Here is a 26,370-nt window from a genome sequence, read left to right as displayed (position 1 = left end):
TTTTTGTTGGTGGGATCCCACAACTTGCCGAGCGAAGAGTAAAGCCCGCTTAAAGCTTCCCTTCACTTGAGCGAGGCGATGAAATATTGATGAACTTGACGATGTCAAGCGGAGCGAAAACTCTGCCTCTTATTAAAACAGACCAAAGGTACGATACTGCATGAAAATCGCTTCAAATTATAGTAAAATCCTTGTTTGTCGCACTTAATTAGTTCCAGATCCCAACCTGCCGAGTATGTGAATTTAACAGGTTTGCACATTAGAGCCCTCCGGACATGAAATAACACCCCTATATTTACATTTGTACTTGTATTACTTAAAAATATAAGATGTACATAAATATAGCATAGACTCACATGGTAGCATTTGGAGAGTTCCTTGTTCCAGTTTTACTTTTGCTTCCTGCACGGTACTTCCTGTGGTGTGGCGGCTGTCTCGTCAATGTAACATTACCAGCATCTAACCAGTGTGGTATTAGCTAAGACTTTACAATGAGGTACACAACATTGCAGTAGTTATAGAGGAGGGAACCTACCCAAGCCCAACCACTACTCATTAGTTTACTTCCTCAATAACTACTGTATTTGTGTACCTTGTTGTAAAGTGAGAACTACAACACTACTTAGTGTATCATCAAATGTCTTTGAATGTGTCTTCTGAATGCCTTATTTGTATTTTACTGCATTTAGCCATTTTTATTTAGGCTAAATACTTGTAAAATTGCTAAAAATACTTGTACAAATATACTGAAATATGCATATTTTGGAGTAGTTATTGCTGGTATTCTGCTACAAAACCTAAAATATTTATTCATGTTTTAAAAAAAACTTTGATAGAGTGAAGCCAGCAGCTAGCATATGTTAGCAATAGCGGGTAAAAAGAAGGTTTCTATTACTCGGTTATGAATGAAACTGAATGAGTCGGAGAATCCGCCACTATCGTTCCCGGGGAGATTAGCTCCGGCAAGGTGACAGGAAAGGTTACGGATTGCCGAGGAGGAAGCGGTAGAGTGTCTGCTGGGATGTTCATGGCTTCCTTATCGCCGTCGCAGCACGCCACAGCACGCCACAGCACGCCACACAAACGTGCGACAGTCCCACACTTGGCTGCTTTTAGGAAGGAGAATGCGGGGATGTTGGAACAACTTGTGCTCGTCTGTCCTGATAGCCCAGACAAGATTTAAGAGGGGCCCCCAAGAACCTGTCTTGGCCCACTTTCACCTGGCACCGTGCTGCCTGGCCGAGTCCAAAACGCGTTGTTCTTGGCGCGCTCGTGCATTTCCATGACAGTGGAGGCAATCTGGGAAGAGGAGACAGTCGCAGACCTCGCCGGTCCCGCGGAACACGACAGCATGTCGGTTTGTTTTTTCTTTGTACGCCGTTGGCAGGCACTCGGCGCTGCGGTTGACGACACTAAGGATTATTCTTACACGGAACGCCAACACAGTCTTCCAGAAGGGTGATTGGCATTTTTGGGTCTCAAAACGTTTCCCATCGAAACGGCAAGAGGCAAGGGATAAAATATGACTTTACAGATGTCACCATTGTCCAACCTCATCCTTGCATGTCCATCATTTATTTTATTTATTTTATTTATTTTATTTATTTTATTTATTTTATTTATTTTATTTATTTTATTTATTTATTTTATTTATTTTATTTATTTGTTTGTTTGTTTTTGTTTATTAATAGTCGGCCCTCACCATACTACTATACTAATATACTACTAGCCTTCATCACAAATAATAATTATAATTAAATGATTAAAATACAATATCCAAACGTTCATCCAGAGCTAAAACAAGGCTAAAAGCGGGGCGGGGCGCAGCAGTCAGGAATAAAAAATTTGACATTAAATGTACTTAATGGTGACTGGTTCATGGTGGGCATATTAAAATGTATTCAAATGTAAGTCATGTGATATTCTGGCCACTAGGTGGCAGTAATGTTACATGTATTAGACATCCATTCTTATTACATTACCCTACCTTGCACTGCTTGCAGAGTTTAAAAAAAAAAAAAAAAGTTCAATTCCCACATATCGTCCTGCATCCCAAATCTCGGATATCGGCACCCTGATATAAGCAGTGGATTCCAGCAGCGACAAGATTGAGCCCAAGTGCTAACGGAGTAGCATGTGATGATTCCCGTGGTGGCACGGAACTGGCAATTCGGAACAGGAAACTCCTAAGGGACGCCAAGAAGTCATCAACTGTAACAGAAAAGAGCTGCTGAGTTTAAACGGGTTTAAACGCGTCATTGAGCATCTTGAACGTCACTATATTACGCCTGGCTACCACTCCATTGTGGATAGAACTCACATGATGGAGCCTTTTCTAGTACTGCGCACTACAAAATAAGTAATAAAAGTACATATGTTGGGTCAATATGAATTATGAATTATGTAATATCAGTATTGTATCAGGACGCCACAATAAAAACCATCAAACAACATAAGAAAGATGGTGTAATGATACCAGTTTTCTCCTTTGCCCGCCACGTGTTCTATTACGTCCTCGCTGACCCCCTCCCGCCTCCTGTCCGCCCGCAGCTGACCTACCTGCCTCCCCCGTGGGGAGAGTGCGAGTCCAAGGCTCTGGAGTCGGGCTTCTTCCAGGTGTACAGCGTGACCGCCTGCAGGATCGACTGCGAGACGCGCTACATCGTGGAGAACTGCAACTGCAGGATGGTGCACATGCCCGGTAGGCCCGCTCACACCCGGGACGCTACGTTACCCATAACTGACTCCTCCTGCTGCTGCTGCTGGCACTTTGGAAAATAAATGCTTCATACGTCCATAACGGCCCACAATGCTCCATTCTGTCCATCGGTGCCAAAAAGCTCATGTAAAAAGCGTTTAGGATGGAGGATCACAATAACACGTAATAGATTAGCACATTGAAAGACATTGTTGTTGTCCTCGCTCGAATTAGCATCAATTAGCTCCACTTTCCACTCCATTTATATCAATGTGCTCTCTTCAATCATGCTAGGTGACGCCTCGTACTGCACCCCCGAGCAGTACAAAGACTGCGCTGAGCCCGCCCTTGGTGAGTACAAAACACACCATATCGGCATCACCATTAGGTAATGGTTTAATTTCATTTGAACATGCATCAGATTACAATTGAATGCATCACATCATCAGTTCCCAGTTCCACATGTCCAAAAGGAGTAGGAAGAAGCAAAGCTTATTAAATCCTACCCCTCCATCTAGTACTTTTACAATCGGTAACTGTTGCATTTGTTCACTTCCTGTTTCCTAATATAGTTTAAGGGTTTTTTTGGGTTTTTTTATTTTATTTTTGTCCCATACCGAAGTACGAGGCGATATAAGCTGATTTTATCGACGGAGTGGATATTCGTGACGTTGATATTTATCTGATTATATCTTGTACAGTAAACCTCGGATATTTCGGGATTCAATTGTTCCCACTGGTTTTGTCCGATATAAGCGAAATCCGTTATATGTGTATACCGGAAAATGTCCGGTATATGCATAAATCGGATTTTATCTGTTATAAAAAGGCACTTCCTTGACTATGTTTCCAATGTACCGTTGCGCAGGCAACGCTGCAAACGCTGCAAACGACGTCGTATAGCGGCCTGTCACGATTCGGCGAATCGGAGCGCCACGATGCGGCCATCCGATATATGCGAGGGAAATTTCATGGAAATGCATTGGAACGGGACTGGAGATTTTGTCCGAAATGGCGAAATCCGTTATAAAAAAATCAGATATATGCAATGAATTTTTATTGGAAATGCATTACAGAAAAATCGGTTCTTTTATATCTGTCCGTTGTATCTGTCCGATATATCCGAGGTTTACTGTATATTATTTAAAGAGCTTCAATTGTAGCCTGTGTTGTGAGCCGCATTGATTACCGTAATGACCGCACAAAAAAGACCATGGAATTCATTGGAATTATTGAAATAGTTGAAGAATTAGTGTGATTATTTAAAAAAAAAATCATTGCCAACTCCAGATTTTGATGTTTTGGAAAAGTGGTGTGGAAGTGTCTGAACAAGCCCACAGGCTGTGTGGGTTGGATGTTGACCTTTAGCACAGCCGAGCGTCAGAATCATGATATTCTCTATCTTAATTACTTTTTTTTTTTTTTTCTTTGATCGATTGACTTCCTGATATTGCGCACACACGGCGAGATGAAACCAATCAGAGGCCGAGCTCAGGTTCCGACAAGAGCAGATAAAGAACTACGCTCCTTCTGTGAAGATCTCCATGATGCGCTTAGTCTTTCAAGCATGTCTTTAAATGGAGATGTGGTTTTTCATAAGATACGGACGACCTTTTGTGTGTGTTTTTTTTTTGTCCTCCCACACACCCTCGGCCTGCAGAGAATAAATTCAGCTAAGTGAGCGAAAGAGAGCGAGAGAGAGAGAGAGGTGTACATAAAATGCAGCCAGAGGCGAGGAAACTTTCCGGCCATAAACTTTCACGGCGTCCACACCACACGACCCGACGCTGCAGGATTGAAGGAGCGTCTCCTAATTGGCCTCATGTTTGCCGCGCCGGATCTCTGCATGCAAATCAAGCTCAAGTCGCTGCCAATTTGTTTAAGCTAGCCCTCAACAGTTCCAACTTTCCTCCTCTGAATAACAACAAAAGGGAAAAAAAAAAAAAAAAAAAAGCGCGCCTGGCTCCTCAAGTTGTTGGCGGAGATTAAAGGTGTCCTTTTAAAATGATGACAGCTTCGTGTTGTTGTCGGGGAACACGTTCTTCTTCAACTCGTCGGGACTTGAAAGTTTGGAGGAAAACTTTGAAGACTCGGAGTGATTAAAACCGACAGGCTCTTGTAATTTGTCTTATTTATTACCGCCGAGAAGAGACGGCGTGACACGGCAGTCTTATCATAATTCAGAAACACAGAAGAAAGCGGGAGGGGGGGGGCTGGCGTATCCACCTTTTTCTTCATTCCAATGCAAAAATCTATTGAAATCACTTTTAATCATGAATAATGACGGTTTCATTTCATTTTGGGAATACCGTATTCCCTGTTTATTGGCATGAATTGGTTCCGGACCCGACAAAGAAGGATTCCTTATTTGTAAATGCACAGAAAAAAACTGTTCACAACCTTCTAAATGCACTTTTTAATATCATTAGAGCCCTCCCGACGTGACATAGCACCCCTATAGTCACAGTGATGTTGTAAAAGGTAACAAGATTTCTCGTTGCCTCTAGACTGAGCCCTTGTGTCACTCACACAGTCTTTGTCTCAATGGGGAGAGGCGGGGCTACTAGCATACACTCAGAGTGCAGAAGAGTGTCGTGTATTAGAAATGAAACGAAATTTCCTCTGACGTTGTGAAGCAGAAACTGTCAGTTGTCCTCCAACGCGAGGAGTCTAAAGGCGGAAGCACGCATGAGTGCCGCCGACAATGGAGAGTTGCGGTTCATTAATTGGACATATTGGCAATGTGGATTAGTTCACTGTGAGTTGTACTCACTATTTCGACAATTATGGCTCGTTTAGATGTCGATGGTAATCTCTACTGCTATATTATATATTTATTATATTATATATGAATACATGATTAAATAAACCTACTGCAGCACTCGTGCACCCTCTCTCCGCTTGTGTTGCCAGATATTTAGACAACAATGGCCGTCTCAGTCGTTATCAGTGGATAGTAAATCCAAGCCGCCCACTGAGGTGTATTTCTGTACAGTATATGTTCCACTGGGGGGGGACAAAGGAGTCATTTAGAATGAATGAATGTGCCTGAGAGGATGAAGGTGAGGTCGGTGTGTTTGCGGCCAAGGTCGCGTCTCGCTGTAGCCATATTGGATTGTGGCGTTCTGGGAAGATATTCCCTTTTCCCGTCGCATAGCTTCCCCATCCCGCTCATACTTTCAAACAGGTTTACGGCATCGCAGCAGAGGACATAATCCTCGGTGAAATGAAAGATGGCGCATGCAGGGGATGGGGATTTGTCAGGAAGGAGAGCAGTGAAGGAGTCGGAGTGGATGTCACATCTTTTGAAAAGCTCTCATTTCCGTGAGAGCGAGATGCTCTTCTGGAGTTTTGATGAAATACATTTTCCTTTGAACGTGGAGTCGCCGGTGAAGAGCGGGGTTGACCTCCGCGCCAGAATAGCAGCAATCAGGCTTATTGTCGTCGTTGGGTAGACGTCAGACGTCTGCCATTGACCTTCACACGAGAAGCTCACACTCATCAAGGAAGCGGCGGCGAGCATTTGTGTTCAGGCGAGCAGGTTAGCGTTTAAAAAGCAAACTTGTATTTTTTTAAGGTGGACATGGACGCCTTAAATCTCTCCATAATGTTAGACGCTAGCATGTTTACCTCCATGCTTAGTCTTACAAATCAGATTAAGTAGTTGTGGTTTTTCAGAGTAAAACTAAAATTAATTTAGCAATCAGTAAAATAAAATGTGTTGTTATCCCAGGATAAATAAAGATCAATAAAGTCTTTAATTAGCCAAAGATAAGCTCTCACGGAGCAGTACGATGCACAAAAAGCATCAAAATGCCAAGTCGAACTTGCAAGGAAAGGACAATAAAACCAGGAAACGGCTAACAAAGACATTATTAGAGCCCACTAGACATGACATAACACCCCTATAGTCACCTTTACACTCCTATTACACAATATAATAGACATAATTAAAAAAAATAAGACCTGTTTTAGACTCACACATGTTAGCATTGGGAGAGTTTTTTGTTTACTTCCACTTCCTGTTTGGTACTTCCTGTGTATTGTCTCATCCACGTAACATGACAGTGTAGAATACTAAATATTACATGTTACTTCTGAAATTCTGTGTGTTTTTACTTTTTTTAATCAATTATTGTACAGTACATAAACCAAAAGTACATAAAATCTGCTTGAATATGTATAAAAAAAAATAATAATAATGGGCCATATTCAACCACAAAACATCAATGATGTATTAATTAAATACTTAAGTTGCGTAAAGCTTGTTTTCCAGACAAAAGGCTAAAAATAGTAGATCGTAAAATGGTGATGAAAAATATTCAAATGTTTTAAAAGTCAATGTTTGGTTTCTATTAAATAAATTGAGCATATTTATATTTAATACATGGGAAAAATATGTTATATTAACAGCGAGATCACGTTCTCCTTTGTGTCCATCATCGTCATCTCACCCCGCCCACTTTTGCGTCCGTCCGTCATGACATTTCCGTAATACATTTCATCATCATCATCATTGTGGCGTCAAGCTAAGCTGTCGGCGGCGGAGAGCAGCAGCTGCATGTGCAGGACGCCGTGCAACGTGACGCGCTACAACAAGGAGCTGTCCATGGTCAAAATTCCCAGCAAGACGTCGGCGCGCTACTTGCAGAAGAAGTTCAACAAGTCCGAGAAGTACATCTCGTAAGTCCGCACCACCTCTTTGTTTATATGAGGAATATTACACAATAGTGTCTCGTGTTATGATGTAACTGCTAATTATTAAGCTAATAAAATACATGAAGGTTAGGTTAGCATGCATGCCCTCTAGTGGCTACAAGCAGCAAGTAATACTAAAAAGTAATTAGTTGTAGTGACTAGTTGCGTAAAGACATTTCATGTATTTTGAGCAACTGTTTAGTCAAATAAAAATACAAATAAAGTATTATTATATTGTATTCATATTTTGTCCTTTTCCAGGGACAACATTTTGGTATTGGACGTGTTTTTCGAGGCTCTCAACTACGAGACCATCGAGCAAAAGAAAGCCTACGAGGTGGCAGGCCTGCTAGGTACGTAACATCTTTTATCGGTGAACCGTCAGAACACGATACATGACGCACGGCGCCCCCCCCCCGCAGGTGACATCGGGGGCCAGATGGGCCTCTTTATCGGCGCCAGCATCCTCACCATCCTGGAGCTCTTTGACTACGCCTACGAGGTCAGTCCAGTCTTGTCTAGTCCTGTCCTGTCCTGTGGTACTGTATGTGATTTTGTCGGACTCTTGGGATCCTCAGGTGTTGCGAGACCGACTACTGGACCTGCTGAGTCCAGAGGATGAGGAGGAGGGTCGCAGGGGAGACGTGGTAAGAGCGCCCCCTTGCGTACTGAACAGTTAACGACTAATCAGCTTTTATTGTGGTGATTATTGTTTTCCTACTTTAGACTTCCTGCGATCCGGTTGCCAACCACTCCGAGTCCATCAGCCACAGTGTAGCCGTCCCTCTGCAGACCACCTTGGGCACCTTGGAGGAGATCGCCTGCTGAGGCCCCGCCCCACCTCCTCCGAGGCTGCCTCATACGGCCAACGCCGCGTCCTCTGTTGGGACATTGCCGCAGGATGCAAACAAGGACGACGGGGGCACTCAATCACGCCACCGCTACTTGAGGCCCTAAAACTGTTGGCTTGGGGGGTGGGGTCGAGGGATTGGAGCGGGGGGGGCGAGGGCTTTACCCCCCCCCCTAAGTACCATCCATTAGTGGCTGGCTGCCACATGGACACAGTGGAGGGGATGCTGAGCTGGCGTTTATCACTCTTAATGTGTCGATCTTTTAAGCGCAGTGCAGGTGCCGCCCTCTTCTGGACGCCCCGGGCGGCGGGGGCCCACATCTGGAATGTACAGCTTGAACTCTGATCCCATTTCAGCTCCAAAACACCACCAATGTTACATCCTTCAAAGCAGTAAACTTCACTTCTGACAGTTTGATTTGAAAAAAGAGCGGCTAAGAAGGATCTTTGAAGGGATGTCACACTCCCGCTGTTATTTAAGGGGCAAAGGTTGAGTGTTGTATGGTGGCATATCCGCGTCTGGCTTTATTTTCATGGCACAGGGTGTCGGAGCGTGATTTGGTCAAGCGCACCGCAGTGAGCAGCATCATGGCCTCTGATGTGCAGTCCGGTGGGCCCTAAAGAGGCCTTGATTTGGTTTAACTCTCTCACGCCTTCTCGTCTCCCTTTTTGCCACTTGCACCAAAGGGACGGGGACGTCCGGCGCTGTGTCGGACTGCGCCGCTCACTGAAATTGCGCTGGCCCCACCCTGTTGGCCCCGGTCTACGGAAATAGAGCCGCTGGTGTTTTGACCATCAACCAAAAGATGCCAAACCAATGGAAGACAATTTGTCCCAAACATCTCAGCAGAATGCTTTTTGTACTTTTTTGTAATTATGCTGTGAAATAATAAATGTGTGTGTCCCCCCTTAATCCCCCGCCCTACCACTTGGACACAAAGACTTGGTGTCACCTAACAAGCGGGGGGGGGGGCATTTTGAACTTGTTGAATGTCAAGGACACAACATGGGATGCAGCAGCGTGTGGAATATTTGTGATTATTTTCTTTTTTTTTTTAATTCCCGTGATCATCCCAGCATGATCAGCTCGCCCGCTCGCAACCAAAACCTCACTGGACTTTTTAGCTTTTTTGTTTTACGATAAATTCTGATTTCCCCGTCTGCGCTTCAAAGCCGCCGTCTTCGTGTTCCGTGTCATTCCCAAACGCAAACACGCTTCCTTCTCCTCCTCCTGCTCCTTCTCCTCCTCCTTCTGCTCCTCCTCGTCCTCCCTGGGCAGCGCCAAAAAAAAAATCATTGTGTGTTTTCAGTGTGAAACCATTAAATGAATTTGTTGTTTTGCACTCCGCTCTTCTTCTTTTTCTTCTTCTTCTTCTTCTTCTTCTTCAACAAGCTGGAATTGCCAAATGCAACAGGAAAATGCAGCATATGAAAATCACAAACACCTCACTCATGCCTGATCAAAAAAGCTGCAACCCCCCCCCCCCCCCAAAAAAAAAACACCCACTTGACAGAAATGCTGCAAGTTGACGGCAAGCGGGAGCGCCAGACCTGAGGGATCCAACCTGTTTGTGTTGTTTTGTTGTTTTTCAACCTCATTTTTACAGGCAACAAATCCAATAAAAATGGCGCTTTTCATTCCGCCATCTTTCTTCTGGCCATCCCCATCGTGTCGGAAAAAAAACGGATGTCCCTCAGGTGTGTACCCCAGGGAGCCTGGCTGGGTTTGTGTACATTTGCAGCATTTTTGTTGTGACGAAATTCCCAGTCGGGCGGCACGGCGGTCTAGTGGTTAGCGCGCAGACCTCACAGCTAGGAGACCGGGGTTCAATTCCACCCTCGACCATCTCTGTGTGGAGTTGCATGTGCATGTGTGGGTTTTCTCCGGGTACTCCGGTTTCCTCCCACATTCCAAAAACATGCTAGGTTAATTAGCGACTCCAAATTGTCCATAGGTATGAATGAGAGTGTGAATGGTTGTTTGTCTATATGTGCCCTGTGATTGGCTGGCCACCAGTCCAGGGTGTACCCCGCTTCTTGCCCGAAGACAGCTGGGATAGGCTCCAGCACCCCCCGTGACCCTCGTGAGGAAAAGCGGTAGAAAATGAATGAAATTCCCAGTCAGTGAAACAGGGAAAATATAGTGTGTATTTCCCGCGGGAAGTTCTGCCATTTTGAAACACATTTTCCTAAGTCAACAGTTATTTTAAATATAATGCTATATTTAATTTAAAGAAATATTTGGGTTTTGCCACATGCATGATGTCGATTTGAGCGTTTTTGAAACTTGACAATCAATTTCTCGCCCTCCCCTCCCGCACCATCTCAAGTTTTTGGGAAAATTCAAATTTCATGACCCGAAAGGTCCCGCCGTGTTATAGCAAACTAAAGTCTGACTTCTGCTCTCTGGTGTCAGGAGCTCCTTCAGGCGGCAGCTGTTCCGTCTCGCTTCCTTTAGCACATTTTCACAGCCTCCAAAGGTTCCTGCGGGGTCAGCCATAGTGCATCCGCCACTGCGTAAACATGCTGAAGGTGCTTGGCGCTTGATACACGCACACACAGTTGTTGTATAGTCAAGTGTGACGCTCGTGTGCTTTGGAAAACCAAGAACACAGTCGGAAGGATTTATTTGAAGAGATTCTCACCGTGCAAAATAACTCTCCTGAATTTTACACTTGTAGGGCGGCTGAAGTGTTCAAGTAAGAAGTGGAATATACACGGTGGCCCAGTGGTTAGCCTGATGGCCACATGTGGAAGATCTGGGTTCCAATCTCTGTGTGGAGTTATTATCCGGGGTACTCCGGTTTCCTCCCACATTCCAAAAAACGTGTGAATGGTTGTGTCCAGTCTAGGGCAAAGTCAGCTGGGATAGGCTCCGGCATTGCCTGTGACCAGTGGCGTCACTTGGCCTATTTTGGGGGGGACTTCAGCCCTCCTAAAATGTTTTTAAGCCCCCTTAAATAATTTGATGTTTTTTATTTATTTATGTATTTTTTTAAAAATTAAAAAAAAATTATCTGACAAATTATATAATTATTATGAATTATATAATAGGGCAAAAATAGGAGTTAAAATAAATATTAATTAATTGTCATTAATATTCATTAATATTAATTATATAATTTATAATCTACTAATTACTATTTATAATCTACTACTACTATAATCTACTACATAGTAGTAGTAGTAATAATCAGAATATAATGATAGTAATAATAATAGGCAAATTAATAATATGATTATTATATAATATTACTATATTTATTATTTTAATATATATTATATATATATATATCCCGATTATTGTTCGTTATTTGTTTTTTGGACAGGAGGGTTCACTCTGCATTGGTTTCAGAACCGTTCTCCATAGAACAGCGGCACGAACGGACTGAGCCCTTTTGTCAGTTATACAGTCTCTTTGTCTTGGCGGGTGGAGACGGGGCTGCTAGCATACGCACAGTGAGGACCAATGCAATGCATAGGTTGAAATATATTTTGTTCATTGTTTCTTAAAAGTAATGTTATGATCTCCTTGCGTCTCAAGCCCCCCCCCCCCCCACCCCCCCGGTAAATGTGAGGATCCACTACACCGAAGTGTCAAACTGCAGTCTTCATTGAACCGACGCTACATTGTATCGTCCGCCTTCAACCTCCATCTATAATGCATCTCTCCGTCTTACAAAAGCAATATTTCTCTCCTTTTCATTCCACTGAAAGAGTGGAGGATTATAGAGAACGTGTGGCTGCTCCATCACGTTTGAAAGGTTTTTGGTTTTGTTGCAAACAACAGATGTCTCGGCCTTCTCGTGTCCCCAACCACGTCTTAATGGATTGCATGAGACCGCATGAGACCACATGACAGCTCTTACCTGCAGCACGGCGAGCTTTACTGCTTAAAAGGGATTATTTGCACTTCCAGCACACGGCTATAACCTTGTTGTTGCTTTTTGATGCAACACAATAATGCAGGAATGTGTCATAATAAAGAGGGATGCGTCTAAAAATGGGGTTTATGGCGCCCAATCGCTAACATGACCCAAACACATTTACAGAACGCTTTTAAAAACCTCACATTTGCCCCTTGCGACAAATATGTCTGCTTCCCAAAAATGGTTGTAAAAATTTTTTTTATATTTTTTGAGTCAATCTTTTAAATCTTTTACCATCACTATTTTTTTTAATAAAAAAACAAATTTAAAAAGCTGAAGTACACAATCTCTCACTCAGTAACATTCAGTAACAAAGCAGCCTTGCATTGTAAATATGTACAAGTTGCTGAGTGCTTTCAATGGGGGAGACTGGCGCCATCTGGTGGACAAATTATGAACAAAGCCATGGCACAACTTGAAATGCCAACATTAGTGTGGGATTAAAAATATATATATTTTTAATGACTATTTATTTTGTATTTGTTTGTTGTAGCCGTTTTAGGTGCATTTAAGGAACAGATGAAATTTGCAAAATTAGCAAATTTAGCTTGTTTTTATTCAACACAGGAAGAAAGTGTTAATTCATAAATAACTAAATTTCAGTACAATTACATAACCACACAATATAACCAACTAATCATTTGGTTGTCAATGTAATTTACACCCTCAGTACAGTTATTCTATTCATTTTTATGTATTTTTAAACTATTTTGTGGATGCTGTCGACGAGGAATCGGCCACTTTCATCGTGTATAACCACTCCAGATATTATGTAAAATAGCAAAACACTAGGAAGCCATTTAAACAAGCAAATTAATAAACAAGAAAATGCGACACAAGGGCAATTAATTTTCATTACTCACATGATTTATTATTATTATTTCAGCAGGTCACTGTAAAATACTAACTTGTGTTCCAATGCGTTGCCGGGTAACCAACATAGAGGTGACAACGCCCCGAGAGGAAGTCAATCCAGGTCTGAAAGGAAGTGTTTGTGGTGATGTCTTGCCTGTCACATGTTGTGTTTGATGTCCCTTAGAAGTGCGGTGCTTCATCCATGCCAGAAGAGCAACAAGTGATGGATGGATGGATGGATAACACGCCAACACACATCTCGGGGTGAGGACACCCACGTCCTTCACCTCACCTTCACTTTCCACTACCAAACTCCTGCTGTATGTTTGAGTAAATATTAGTATTATTCTAGTATTATTAGGACAACAACAATAGAAGACAATTTGAGGTCACTGCAAATCAGGACTTGATTTTCTCTTCTTGCAGCAAGAGCTTTCACATGCAGCGCGAGTGCCCCCTTGTGGTGGCTTTTACTATGACTAGAAAAATAAGAATTACAATAAACAAATACAGAACAGATTGCATCACATTAGTAGTGCAAACATTATTATCTGTGAGCTATCATTCATCCATCAGTATTGTGTATCTCTTATCCTCACAAGGGTCTCGGTGGTATGCTGGAGCCTATCCCAGCTGACCTTGGGCGAGAGGCGGGGTACACCCTGTGCTGGTGGGCACACGCACATAAACAACCATTCTAGGTGAGCTGTAATCATCAAAAGTATTAAAGTGTGTAATTGTTGTTTGCACCATCTGGAATATTTGAACCAACTAAATGTAACCAAAATATGAGTTGGTGGCCCCCGGCTAGTGAATTTTTTTTGGCGGGGGTCAACGTTGAGAAGAGAGATGCTCAACATATTTCACGCTCAAATGAACAGACATTTCACACAGGAGCCATTTTACGAGTTCCCGCATTAAAGTGTCATTAAGAGATGAAGTTGTGTTAGCTTCAGTCTGCCGACCTCAGACGTCTTTTCACAGCATATTTCCCATCTACGTGAGGACATTAGTGACTTTATGTCCTGCCAGGGCTACATAAATCATCTGTTTGAGTCCGTAGCTACACCCATTCATGCGTAGGAAGACAAAATTCCGCTAAAGTTAATTTTTGCTGTGTTTCATTTCTTAAAAGTCCATCAATGTTATGTTCATTCATTCATTCATTTTCTACCGCTTTTCCTCACGAGGGTCGCGGGGGGTGCTGGAGCCTATCCCAGCTGTCTTCGGGCGAGAGGCGGGGTACACCCTGGACTGGTCGCCAGCCAATCACAGGGCACATATAGACAAACAACCATTCACACTCACATTCATACCTACGGACAATTTGGAGTCGCTAATTAACCTAGCATGTTTTTGGAATGTGGGAGGAAACCGGAGTACCCGGAGAAAACCCACGCATGCACGGGGAGAACATGTAAACTCCACACAGAGATGGCCGAGGGTGGGGATTGAACCCTGGTCTCCTAGCTGTGAGGTCTGCGCGCTAACCATGAGACCGCCGTGCCGCCCCAATGTTATGTTAGTTTTCTTTTAATTTTTTTTTTTTTTTTTTGCGAGCAAACTCAAACGCAACCTTAACGAGCTTCATTCTTTTTTATTATGGCACTTTTTACATGACACCTTCCAAATTCCTTGGTGGTGGAGGGGTTGGGTGGGGGGGGTGTACAGCACTCAGCAGACCAAATAAAGCATCCAATGTAGTCGAAGTTACATTTTTTTTTTTTTTTTTTTAGACAATTCTCATACCAAGCTAACATTCTCATTAGCGGGTTATTTCTGCAGCATTTTTATTGCAGCCATGAGTTCATCTTGAAATGACGTAATCATTAAAAAAAAACAAAATTCGAACAAGCAGTGCTGTAGACGTCATTGACAATGTTTTTTTTTAGTCTTTAAATGGAATGTATTTTTTTAATCCAAATAGTCTTGCAACAACTTGTGAAACTAAAAAAACAAACAAACGCTTCAGTCAATTAGCAGTTAGCTAATAGCTAACACCCGTTGTCCGTGTGTTCAAGTCGAATGTGGAACAAAAACCGAGGTGCAGGCTCCGAGGGGATGGGAGGTAAACCGGTTGCAACAAAGTGCTACGAGATGATTCGTTGGCACAGGAGGGGTCACATGTACATTATTTACACAATCACACGCTAGCTAAACAAGCTGCCTTCATGCACTTTTGGAAAAATAAACTTCTGGCATTCCTTCGAGTATTTCGTAAGTTTGTGTTTGTTTTTTCCAGGAAGCATTCGGTGAGGTCGTAAAGTATAAACATGCTACGAGGTGGACTCCGAGAGGAGTCACGGTAAAGCTTGACTGAGTGATCCTCACGCTGGAGTGGTCCAGCAGCGAGCGGTGGAAGATGATCCTCTTCCTTCTGGAGTCCCGGATCCGTCGGCTCGGTTTGGAAGATGGCGTTGATGCGTTGATATTTCAGGTTTTAGGTCCGAACCCAGCTGACGGGCACCCAGAAAGATTCACGCTCCAGTCTTTCTAGAATACTCCTCAGCTCCGTGCAGGCGCTGGCTGAGTCCTCTTTGATCAGGACCCTGTCCACCAGGTGTCCGTACTGATGATCCATCTGGATGGCCGACTGACGCATCTCCTGAAGGTCCTCATCCTGTTAAGGGACATCATGAGCTTACTTGCATCCTAAGCTGTCTTTCAGAATCCGCTAAACTACCTGGGACCTCCGCTACCAAGGGATCGGGAACTGCTGATCTCCATTGTCCTGGACTGATTATTCCAACAGATTAGGGTCGGTCTACTTAAGGAATCCCTAGAACCATTTGTATCTGAATCTATTTTTTAGAGGCCACTCAAATACCTTGGGATCTCGACCTGATCAGTCCAACAGATTAGGGTCGGTCTACTCAAGGAAACCCTAGAACTCTAGAATCTATTTTTTAGAGGCCACTCAACTACCTCAGGATCTCTACCTGATCAGTCCAACAGATTAGGGTCGGTCTACTCAAGGAATCCCTAGAACCGCTTGTATCCGAATCTATTTTTTAGGGGCCACTCAACTACCTCGGGATCTCGACCTGATCAGTCCAACTGATTAGGGTCGGTCTACTCAAGGAATCCCTAGAACCACTTGTATCCGAATCTATTTTTTATAGGCCACTCAACTACCTCGGGATCTCGACCAGATCAGTCCAACAGATTAGGGTCGGTCTACTCAAGGAATATCTAGAACCACTTGTATCCGAATCCATTTTTCAGAGGCCACTCAACTACCTTGGGATCTCGACCTGATCAGTCCAACAGATTAGGGTCGGTCTACTCAAGGAATCTCTGGAAATGTCAGAATCAGTTGGGACTACCTCATCTCTAAGTCTGAGTCTTAGGACAAGAAACCTCTCAATCTCCAAAGGTGTCCAAAGCCTCCACTCACCGTGACTCTGCCTTGCTCCGCCCCCCCTGGCGAGCTGGCGGCCGTGGCGCGTCGCCGTCTGTTCTCAGGGACCCGTGGTTTGACAAAAACAACGTAAGGCTTGAACTCTGCCGTCCTCAGCCTCTTCAGGGCCTGGAGAGTGATGGAATGATCAGAACAAGCGATGCCGGTGATGGTAACCATGGTGATAGGATGCTCGCAGTCCTTCACTGTTACCTCAGGCTGAACGTCTACGACACACATCTTGTTCTTGGCCTGCACTGAGCGGATGGCCTCGATGCTGGTGCCATACTGGTTCTCCTTGTACTCCCCGTGTTCTATGAACCTGAAGGAGTATCAGCCGACCTGTTAGCAAAACCTCCTGAGTCTACATTCAGGAATAAGGAGACACTGACTTGTTGTTGAGGACGTCCACGTCAAACTGCTGCTTGGTGACAAAGTGATACTCCACTCCTTCCTTCTCGTGGGCTTTCTTGGGCCTGGTGGTATCTGCAGGACCACAAACGACCCGTTGAAGATCACGCTATCTTGTCATTCAGCGTTAAGTCATGTAGGACTCACGTGGAACCGCCACCGCGTAGCGATGTGGGTTCTCTGCGATCACCCGTTGCTTGAGTTCATTGATTCGAGCTCCAAGAGAACCTTTAAGGAAACAAATAAAATACACAACAATGTAACGATGGTCGCCTGTGGATGCTAAGGTTCCACGGTATGGAGGCAGATCTAATGTTTGGGTTGAGACGGCCTGTACGGCCTGCTTTTTGTTTTGTGGTCTTCACATTAGCATGCTAGTTTTTGCACCCACCCTGGATAAATGATATGATCTGTAGTCCTCTTCGTAGAATTCCACTACTGTGTACTTCCCTTACCGATCAGAACCACCAGTCGAGGTCTCTCATTGGGGCGCTGTTGGTAGCGTGTCACTTCCTCGTAGGTCAGGAAGTCCGAGTCTCCCAGATCGGAACCGTCGCTTGAGGACCCTTGCCGGTCTTTCCGACTCAAGCGGAAACTCCTGCGTAGACCAGCTATGGTGGATTTGGATGACAGAAGTAGAAACGGTAAGATATCATCAGTAGGATTCTTTATGTCTCTAATGTGATTAGCAAATTGAAAAAGAATCAGATGAATGCAGAAAGGTGTAAAACTTTGATTTTAATGAAAAACTGAGACCAACCGTTGATGTTCATGCATTAGGACCAATGAATGTAAAGTACTCACTGCTATGTTTTAATTATCATGTCTGACAGTGAACGTTGATCCCATTATCCAAAAACTACTGGCTTAATGTGGTCTATCCTATGGCGACACATGCACAGGCGACCAGTGCTGAGGCGCCTTGCCACAGTGGACTACCCCCCAGGGGAACGAGCCGGCCACTGTACCTGAATAAAACTCCCAGGAAAACACCTGACCACAGGAGGGCGCCACTGCCTTACACTTAGGAGAGACTACAAGTGGTGTTAGAGCGTCACCCGACCGGCCTTCACGTGCACACCCAGGTGAACGAGCAGTGCGCAATGCGTTGGACGCAGGTGGGGGGGGGCCTCGTGGGGGTTGGGGTTCGGGGGAAAAGGGTCGGGGTTTAGATGCAGGCAGGGGGAGGGGTGAGAGGTCGGGGAGTGTACGGCTCCAAGCAGAGTGCTGGATGTGGTGGATCATCATGTTGTTGAAGTTATAGCGGCTGTGGTTAGATTCCCAGTGCGAGCATTCCAGCAGGAGGAGCAGATGGGCCATGTTTGGCTGAGGATGGGGAGGATTGAACAACGTGTATCGGTACCTTCAAAGTCCAACTCTTCAAAACGAGTCCTCACATAGCAGGAGTAACCTTACGGTATTGACCCAAATATAAAATATACACTAAGACCGCTCTTTTTCAGACTTGTTTCTAGGGAAGTCAATATGTCCAATTTCCATAGAACGACACGAGGAACCTGACCCTACTTTTTGTGACTATTCTCTTCAGGATCGTGGACCACAAGGCTGATTTTCAGATGTTTCACTTCTGCAACCCCGGGGCTACAAAACAGAAAACCATCTGATTTACCAACAACTTACTGTAACAGTAACCAATTGGAAACTAGCCTCGGGCCACATTTCCACCAAGCGGTCCAGTCGGGTCGGAGGCATCTGCTACATAAAGCATCATCTTAGCAACATGGCGAGAACAACAAGAGGTAAGCCACACAGTAAACAATGGCGGCCATATTTCCATTCTCTAACGGTACAAGTCGGTTATTTGACAGACTTTGTGCGTCCTGCTTGGTGGAATGTCGGCATTTGCACATCCGTGACTCCATCCTCAACCGTGACATAGAAGTCAACCCTACAGCCAAACATCGCACCCCGGGCCTGAAGCGTCCAGGGAACCGGCGGAACACAAGCCAAGGACAGCCATGACAGTCGGAGAGCAAGAGAGAGGATGTTGTGGTGATGGAGGATAGCAAAGGTGTGCAATGCTCTCACCTATGTACTGTCCATTGAAATAGCCCTCACAGTCACAGTCGTCTGCAGGGAGGCAAGCAGGGACAAGAAGAAGGGGTGGGTCAGCACAGGGTAGAAATGTTCTGTGGAGGTCTTTGACGAAAGGGGGCGGGGCTTGGAGAGCGGAAGGACTAAGGTGATAATGATGGAAAAAAGTAATCTGGAAAGATGGAGGGATGAGAAACCCAAACGATTCAGCCCAAAACATGAAAGCTCATCGACAACCGGACTTTTCGAGGTCGGATGTTGCCTTTTTACCGCCTGTGGCATCGCTATTTCGAAAGTGGGGAGCAATTTAAGCAAGAATAGCGACGATGCGCTCATGCAAACATGCCTGCGTGTGTGTGTGTGTGTGTGTGTGTGTGTGTCGTCGGCAGTCCTACTCACCCTTATCACATGCTTGGTCAACTGCAAGACAAGCAGACAGAGTTCAAAATTGTACTTTTTATTTGCGTACGAGGATGTGACGAAAAAGAAGATTTAGAGACGCAGGATTAAAGCAGACATAAAAGTCACTAATGGGAAAAAGCGAGGGGGGCCCTGCTGTGGGCTGGAGGGGAATTAAGCTAGCCGGGTGAGTGAGGAGTCTCCCTGCAGAGGGGGAGGGGGGGGCGACTGCCATGTTACTAAGCCGTGGTGCCTAATCGGATCGCTCGCAGCTTACATATTGCAGAGAACTCCCCCCCGCCCCTAACCCTGAATATGGACCCACCCCTCGCCTACCTGGTTGCATGCATGCCAACATGGAGCTTGAAAGTAAAAAGCATATTGTTGAGGACTTAATCTGTCACCGGGTGACATTAATCCATATCTGCCCCCCCCCCTCGTGTGTAAAACATGTCCACCAGCAGAAGAAAGGACTTCCCACAGTGCTAATGAATAAACGTCATGCTAACGAGTTAGCAGAGGAAGACACTGAAGGTCGGGAAAAACAAGCAGGAACTTACAGGCTGGCGTTTTGGGGGATTTGGGATTCGGGAGCGTGCCTACTTTCATCCTGTAGGCCAGGCGCCTGGTGACGTTCAGGACAAGGGAAGAGAAGAAGAAAAGATGGGGGTCAGTCAACAAGGTGCCTCTTTGTATAAGGCAATTATTTACCGTAATTTGTGGGGCTTACGTACAAAAACCCCCGTAAAAGGAGGAAAAATGTCGGGTGAATTGTCTTTTGTGGGGGGGGGGGGGTACCAAATAAGCGGGGACCTACTGGACGTTACTACTAAAAGGGAAACCAGGGATCAAACCGGTAACTTCTCAGTTGCGAGACAACCACTGCGTCCGCATGGGGGGATCTGGTTCCTCTCACCTCTCCTGGAACTGCTTGGACGGGACCAGCCCAGCCCGCAGGTTGCTGTCACCCACCCGCTTGGCCTGCCACCACGTGGGGTCGTCCTGGGTGACCACCTGCAGGATGTCGCCCCGCTTGAAGGGGAGTCCCGCTTCCTGGCAAGGAGTGGCCTTGTCCTCCAAGGGGATGTAGTCGAACAAGGCTCTCACGTAGACCTGCAGGGATGGACCAGACTTTAGAGTTGGTATTAGGGTTGGTGTCCTACTTGAGGAGAACCACCCTATGCAGTCTCCAGACACGACTCCTTCAAAGCCCCCTCAGAAAGCCTTTTAAATCCTCCATAAATGGGACAATGTAAATTCCAGGTTGGGTTGCATGTCCTATTCTGACCCTTATGTCACAATGCTAGGTGGCTACAAACTCTATTAGCTTTACTAGCATCATATAGAGTATTTGAAGGGATTTTAGCCGTGCATTTGTGTGCCGAGTCTTGGACTTGGCTCACCTTGCTCTCCCGCAGTCTGTCCTCCTCCTTAACAGCAGGAATGATCTTGAGCGTGATGGACCCCTGCGACTGAGACTGCAGATCATATTAAGAAACGATCTTTGCGTCGCTATTGACGACTGACTGTACGTTTTGGATGCGACTCACCAGCAGCTGACTGATCTCGTCCGGTCTCTTGTGGATCACCGAGATGCCGTTGACTTCCCTGAGTTCATCTCCGACGTGGACCAAACCTGCCAGTCGGAGCAAAGTAAAGTCTGTGATGGATTTATTCTGATATCTCCGCTGACGTCTCTGAGCCGCAGGAACAACAAGGAATCCAAGACGCTGACAACTGATCAATACTCTCGTCTGATTGCCTGGACACAGACTATGAATAAGAGAGTACATGAGGCTGATGTTTCCATGGTAACGACTGTCAGAATGCCTTCACTGCCATCACCGTGGTTACATACGTATCATTGTATCTTTACTTCAAATAAGCATGACAAAAAAAAATGGATGCGGAGAACGTAACCGCGACATACCGCTTCGATCTGCGGCGCCTCCTCTCATGATGCGAGCCACGATCACGGCCCCGGTCACGTCGTCTCGCCTGATGGTGGCGCCCTGGTGCGGGAAGCTAGGTAAATATAACTAATACGTGTTTACACCTCGCTTCTACCACCGCCACCTTACCAGAGGCTCCTTGTTCTTCACCAGACGCACTATCTTCACCGACTCCTCCTCCAGTTCGTCCTCGTAGTCGTCCGGCAATGGCGGCAGGACGGGATCGAAACTTTTCTGAGCGACGGTGTCGTGTACAGAAAGAAGGGCCTGACGGGATGTGACAGATGGAGCAGCTTCAGGTACATAGCTTCGTTTATTGTTAAATTACAAGCATATCAAAGATGGATGGTGTTCCTCAGGGATCAATTTTAGGTCCCATCTTCTTGGCATCCACTCAATGCCAGTGACACTTTTCTCTCCAATATTCTGCTTTTACAAAGAGAATAATGCCCACTTTTGATTGGCACCATCCGTGAGGTATTCATACAAGTCAAAGTTATTAGCATGTTAGCATGTTAGCTCACCTTCAGATGCGGCGACGTGAGCAGGTGCACCAGCTCCCTCTCCTCTGAGCTCATGGCTCTGCTCTGCAGCTCGTCCGCCACCTGTCCGTCACACACACATCACGCACGCCGTGAGGATACCCGCCAACAGCAGCTTCCTGCCGAGCCCACTCAGGACGAGTGGCGAGCGGCCGAGGTCAGCACTTTTGCCTTCCTCCAGCCGAGGCAGCAGGATGTCGGCTTTTGATGAGATGAGCCTCGGCATGAGTCAGCACTTTTTTTTTTTTTAAAGCAGCTATCGCCTCTTGTAATGGAGTCCATTACAAGAGCCAGACAACTTTTTTCCAAATTTTATACAGCTGATATTTTCATACGCTTATTTATTAGACACGATAATTCTTCATGATGAAATTGATGCGATATTTTGTGGCATATTTCTATGAAAGGCACTCCTTCATGTTGACAGCTTTTGGGGGAAATTGTGCGATTTCTACAAATTTTTTAAAATTTGGCATAAATGTACACTGTCGTATCAAACCAGTTTAATCCAGATCTGATCCAGATTGTGAAACAGTGTAAATGTAACATAGAAATTCTTACGTCTTCAGCCAGAGAAGAAACACTGTGGAGGACAGGAGTTGGACTTTGTCTCTCGTACTGTCTCAGCCTCTCGTGGATCTGCAGCACAAACCCAATTTTGGTCTTTAAAAAAAGCACCTGAGGTCCAAAAGCTTTGCTGAAAGAGGCAGAGGAACCGGAATAGCAAGGCGGCTCGTCATAATGTTGTCCCTCACCTTCATCAGGTACCCCAAGCTCCTCTCGCTGAAAACGTCCTTGAGGAACACCATGTCCTCCTTATGATTTGCGTCGGGACGCAGCTGCGAGGTCAGCAGGGCCAGCGTCTCGTGGAGCCCTGCCAAGTGGAGAACATTCATTTTTATTAACGAGGTGTTTATTAACAAGTTCTCCACCAATAACCAGGTTTCCCAACAACCCTGGGGGTGGTCACACATCACCAGAGACATAAACAGGCAGACTCCACGCCTTCGAGTCAACCTGAGAATCTACCCAGACAATACGAAGTGATGGAGGACTCCATCAGAAGCTGTCTCACCTGCTCCTGCCGTCAGGACCGGCATGGCTTCTTTCATGGGTCAGCCAGGTGAGGAGGAGAAAACCTGGCATGGAACGGGAGAGAGGTTACTTTACTTCCACTACGTCCATCTGAAGTCCAAATGAAATATGGACAGAGAAGCTGTCTTGGAATCCAGACAAGACGCCCGGAGCGCCAGAAGTCCACGTCAGCGCTCCACAAATAGACTCAGACATGACACTTTCTGGGTGGCGTTCCAACAAAAATGACGTTCTGCTGATGAAATCTCATTAGGAGCTTAGCGGCGGATCACACAAACATGATGGAGCTCACCAGTCTGCTGATTGGACGCCACCTTTTTTCATTTGGATGAAAAAGTCCACAACATCATGGCTTCAAATATGGACTCATACGCTGCGCACGAGTGCGGGATCAGCACCAAATATGACACCCTCGTATATAAGCGCCGCCTGCGTTGAGATTCTCCCTTATTGTGTCCACTTCCTGTGGATGGAACTGTGTCCCGATACTTTTGTCTGTTGACAATCACGACGTAGCATTTGAAAACAAACCAGCTGATCTTCCACATGCTGTGCCGAGTCGTGAGTAATACAACACAACGGAGCATCTGCTGCTTCTTATGACGCCATCTTGTCGGGTCAACCATCGAGCTGTTCGTTCATTCTCCAGAGCAGGCTCTCTTAGAAAGACAACATGGAGGCATATCGAGAATCAATCTTTTTGGAATTCATTTAAACGTATCCAAGGACCCAGGGTGTTCCTCAGGGATCAATCTCGGGTCCGCTGTTACATGCTTTGCCGCAAGCTGATGTATAAGAACATTGAACAATTGACTCAGGCCATGCAACACACGCAAAACCGATATCGAACGATATCGAGTTGACAGTCTGGGCTTTTAGCTCGATGGCTAGTGCTTTCGGGCTGGACCAGGCTGGACCAAGCGGCTTATAGAGTCACAATAATCCACTTTAATCTAATGTTTAAGAAGAAATATTTCACATTTTAGCTAAGCTAAGCTTTTGTAATGATATTTTTGTAGGTGTTCCTCAAGGATCCCTTCGAGGTCCACTATGGTGTCATTGTTTGCTAGGGGTTTGAGTGGCGTTCCAGTGTACCGTTTGTACCCAGAATTTTGAAAATATCATTTGTGGTGTCATCATGCTGATAGCTAATGTTTGGGTTAGCTTACTTAGCGACACAAGAGAGTCCCGCCATGCTAGCACAGGCTAGCAGGAAGTGATATGTTATTTTGGAGGCGGACTGTCAACATTCTATCACACAGCTGATAGCCACTGCATGCAAGGGAATGAAGCTATGGGTTATAGAGTCACAATAATCCACTGTTTAAGAAGGCTATTTCACATTTTAGCATAGCTAAGCCTTTGTTATGAACCAAAGGTGTTCCTCAAGGATCCCTTCGAGGTCCACTATCGTGTCATTGATCGCCGGGGGTTTGAGTGGCGTTCCAGTGTACCGTTTGTACCCAGAATTTTGAAAATGTTATTTGTGGTGTCATCACGCTGATAGCTAATGTTTGGGTTAGCTTACTTAGCGACACAAGAGAGTCCCGCCATGCTAGCACAGGCTAGCAGGAAGTGATATGTTATTTTGGAGGCGGACTGTCAACATTCTATCACACAGCGATGAAGCTATTCTGCTGACTTGTTTACGCCGGCACAAAGCCGCCATCATCATCATCATCATCATCATCACAAGGAGGGCGTGGTTGCACCCCACGGTGACGGAAGGAAACCAGTTCTATTATGTTAGCGTCTTACTTCCTCGTGTGTCAGTGAGAGCATCAGGATGCTAACAAACCCCCCTCCCCATCCCCCGCTCCCTTTCTGCAGTATCACACCGCGCCGCTCCTCCAAGCCGCGGCAGATGGAGGGACAAAAAAAAAAAGGGAAAACAGAAGCAGGATGGAGGGATAAAGGAGCGTACCATCTGCCGGCCGACAGCTCATGTTGTTAAAAAGACCAACGTGGAACCCGGAGAAAGCATCTCTTACCTTCTTGTCTCTTCTCACGACGACTGCAGCCACTCTTCCTCCTCCAGCCTCCTCCTCCTCCTCCTCCTCTGGCTGCTGTGCTCACAAACCTGCTGCTGCCTCCCCTAGAAGACACCCCCCCCCCCAATGAACCTCCCTTACACCCCTCCCTCCATCAGCCCCGCCCCTCCTGTCTGCTGTGTGTGTGTGGATCAGGCTAGCAATCCTTAACCAGATTGACAGCAGCATTTTTTTATTCTCCGGCTGTCACCATGGAAACAGGAAGAAGGTGTCACCCTCGTGATGTCGTCACTCGTTAGCAGAGCGCTGACCCGAACTGACACCGGTGTGACCTTTGAACTCTGTGCGTAGTCATGCGTATACCAACTCAGCGGGGTTCTTAAGAGTTTGACGTAGCAGCAGCAGCGGCGGCGGCGGCGGCGCTGGTAGCATGATGGCAGCAACGCACGCACTGACACGCTAATCCAATGGCTCTTTGGTGCAAGTCTGGATAAAAATGGACATGAAGGATGGAACAATCAGAGGTCCATATTCTAATGATCCATTTGTATCATGTACTAAAAAAAAAATCTATAATATAATTCATGCAATTAAATATTGAATTATTAATATGTACTTTAAAAAATGAAATTGTGCAATAGTATACTATATTAAATATTACCAAAATTTTTGCATGTAAGCAAATTTTTCCCAAATATTTCCATAATAGATAATGCTACTAATAATTCCAGTATTTATTAATATTGCTACAATTGAAGATATTCATTCTGATGATGTCATCACCAAACAGCTAATTGGATTGGCCGCCCCTCCGCCATGCCTCTTTGTACACACACAGTCCATATGTCCATGACAGGTCACACACACACACACACACACATTGATATGGTAATTGTGGGGGGGGGGGGGCGTCATGTGTGTGCATGAAGACATGCTTTGTTTCTTTTTTCACTGACATTCTCAGCCCAACAAAACACAGATAGATATATATTTTAGTTTTCTGTTTGTGCACTTATTATTGTTGTATTTCATTGATATGATTTTGATATACAATTTTAATAAGCCATCTCCCAATTGTGTCATTTTCCCCCTCGTTTAAACAGAAGCGGTGAAGCATCTACGACCGGTGGCTAAGATGTGGAGATTAAACAGGTGAGAAGCACTCGTGCTCACTCTCTAATGTTATTTTCTCATTGAAAGGCATGCCGGTGATGTCATGTAGCAAGAGGATGAGGAGCGAGGAGATGAAGGCGAGGCGAGTGATGTGGTTACGTGAAACCAAAGGCTGCTGGGAAATGTTTCATAATTGGATGCACTTGACTGACTGCTGCAGAGCTGCATTAGCCAAAGTCAATTACAGCTAATAGGAGGAGGAGGAGGGGGAGGAGGAAGGGGGGGAAATGTCTGCATTCTTACAGCTCAGGTTGACTTCACTGCAGGGGTGTCCAAAGTGGGGCACCGTTGAAGTATAGGCATGGTATATAGTACCTGAAAA

At 45.3% G+C, this 26,370-nt stretch overlaps 1 protein-coding gene and 1 long non-coding RNA gene across 5 annotated transcripts in view; both read left to right on the top strand.

Annotated features, from left to right (window-relative positions):
- The window catches only part of asic2 (acid-sensing (proton-gated) ion channel 2), a 163,689-nt gene extending 154,013 nt beyond the window's left edge, over positions 1–9,676 (top strand). For 3 of the 4 annotated variants that reach the window (XM_058048319.1, XM_058048318.1, XM_058048320.1), the window contains exons 5-11: positions 2,551–2,701; positions 2,993–3,049; positions 7,228–7,381; positions 7,658–7,749; positions 7,819–7,898; positions 7,975–8,043; positions 8,123–9,676. In XM_058048319.1, coding sequence (XP_057904302.1) covers positions 2,551–2,701; positions 2,993–3,049; positions 7,228–7,381; positions 7,658–7,749; positions 7,819–7,898; positions 7,975–8,043; positions 8,123–8,224 — 705 coding nt within the window. In that variant the 3' untranslated portion in view covers positions 8,225–9,676. The remainder of the gene's footprint in view (positions 1–2,550; positions 2,702–2,992; positions 3,050–7,227; positions 7,382–7,657; positions 7,750–7,818; positions 7,899–7,974; positions 8,044–8,122) is intronic. The other variant, XM_058048317.1, reaches the window with a different exon arrangement.
- Positions 9,677–14,655: 4,979 nt separating this feature from the next.
- Positions 14,656–26,370, top strand: part of LOC131102788 (uncharacterized) — a 48,054-nt gene continuing 36,339 nt past the window's right edge. The window contains exons 1-7 of the long non-coding RNA XR_009119494.1: positions 14,656–17,485; positions 17,744–17,926; positions 18,391–18,601; positions 18,671–21,324; positions 21,401–21,546; positions 21,778–21,946; positions 25,979–26,027. This is a non-coding gene — a long non-coding RNA (uncharacterized LOC131102788). The remainder of the gene's footprint in view (positions 17,486–17,743; positions 17,927–18,390; positions 18,602–18,670; positions 21,325–21,400; positions 21,547–21,777; positions 21,947–25,978; positions 26,028–26,370) is intronic.

Source organism: Doryrhamphus excisus, chromosome 15, assembly GCF_030265055.1.
Source record: "Doryrhamphus excisus isolate RoL2022-K1 chromosome 15, RoL_Dexc_1.0, whole genome shotgun sequence".
Taxonomy (NCBI): Eukaryota; Metazoa; Chordata; class Actinopteri; order Syngnathiformes; family Syngnathidae; genus Doryrhamphus; species Doryrhamphus excisus.
The sequence above is the reverse complement of the archived record's forward strand: the minus strand, read 5'-3'. Positions and strand labels throughout refer to the sequence as shown.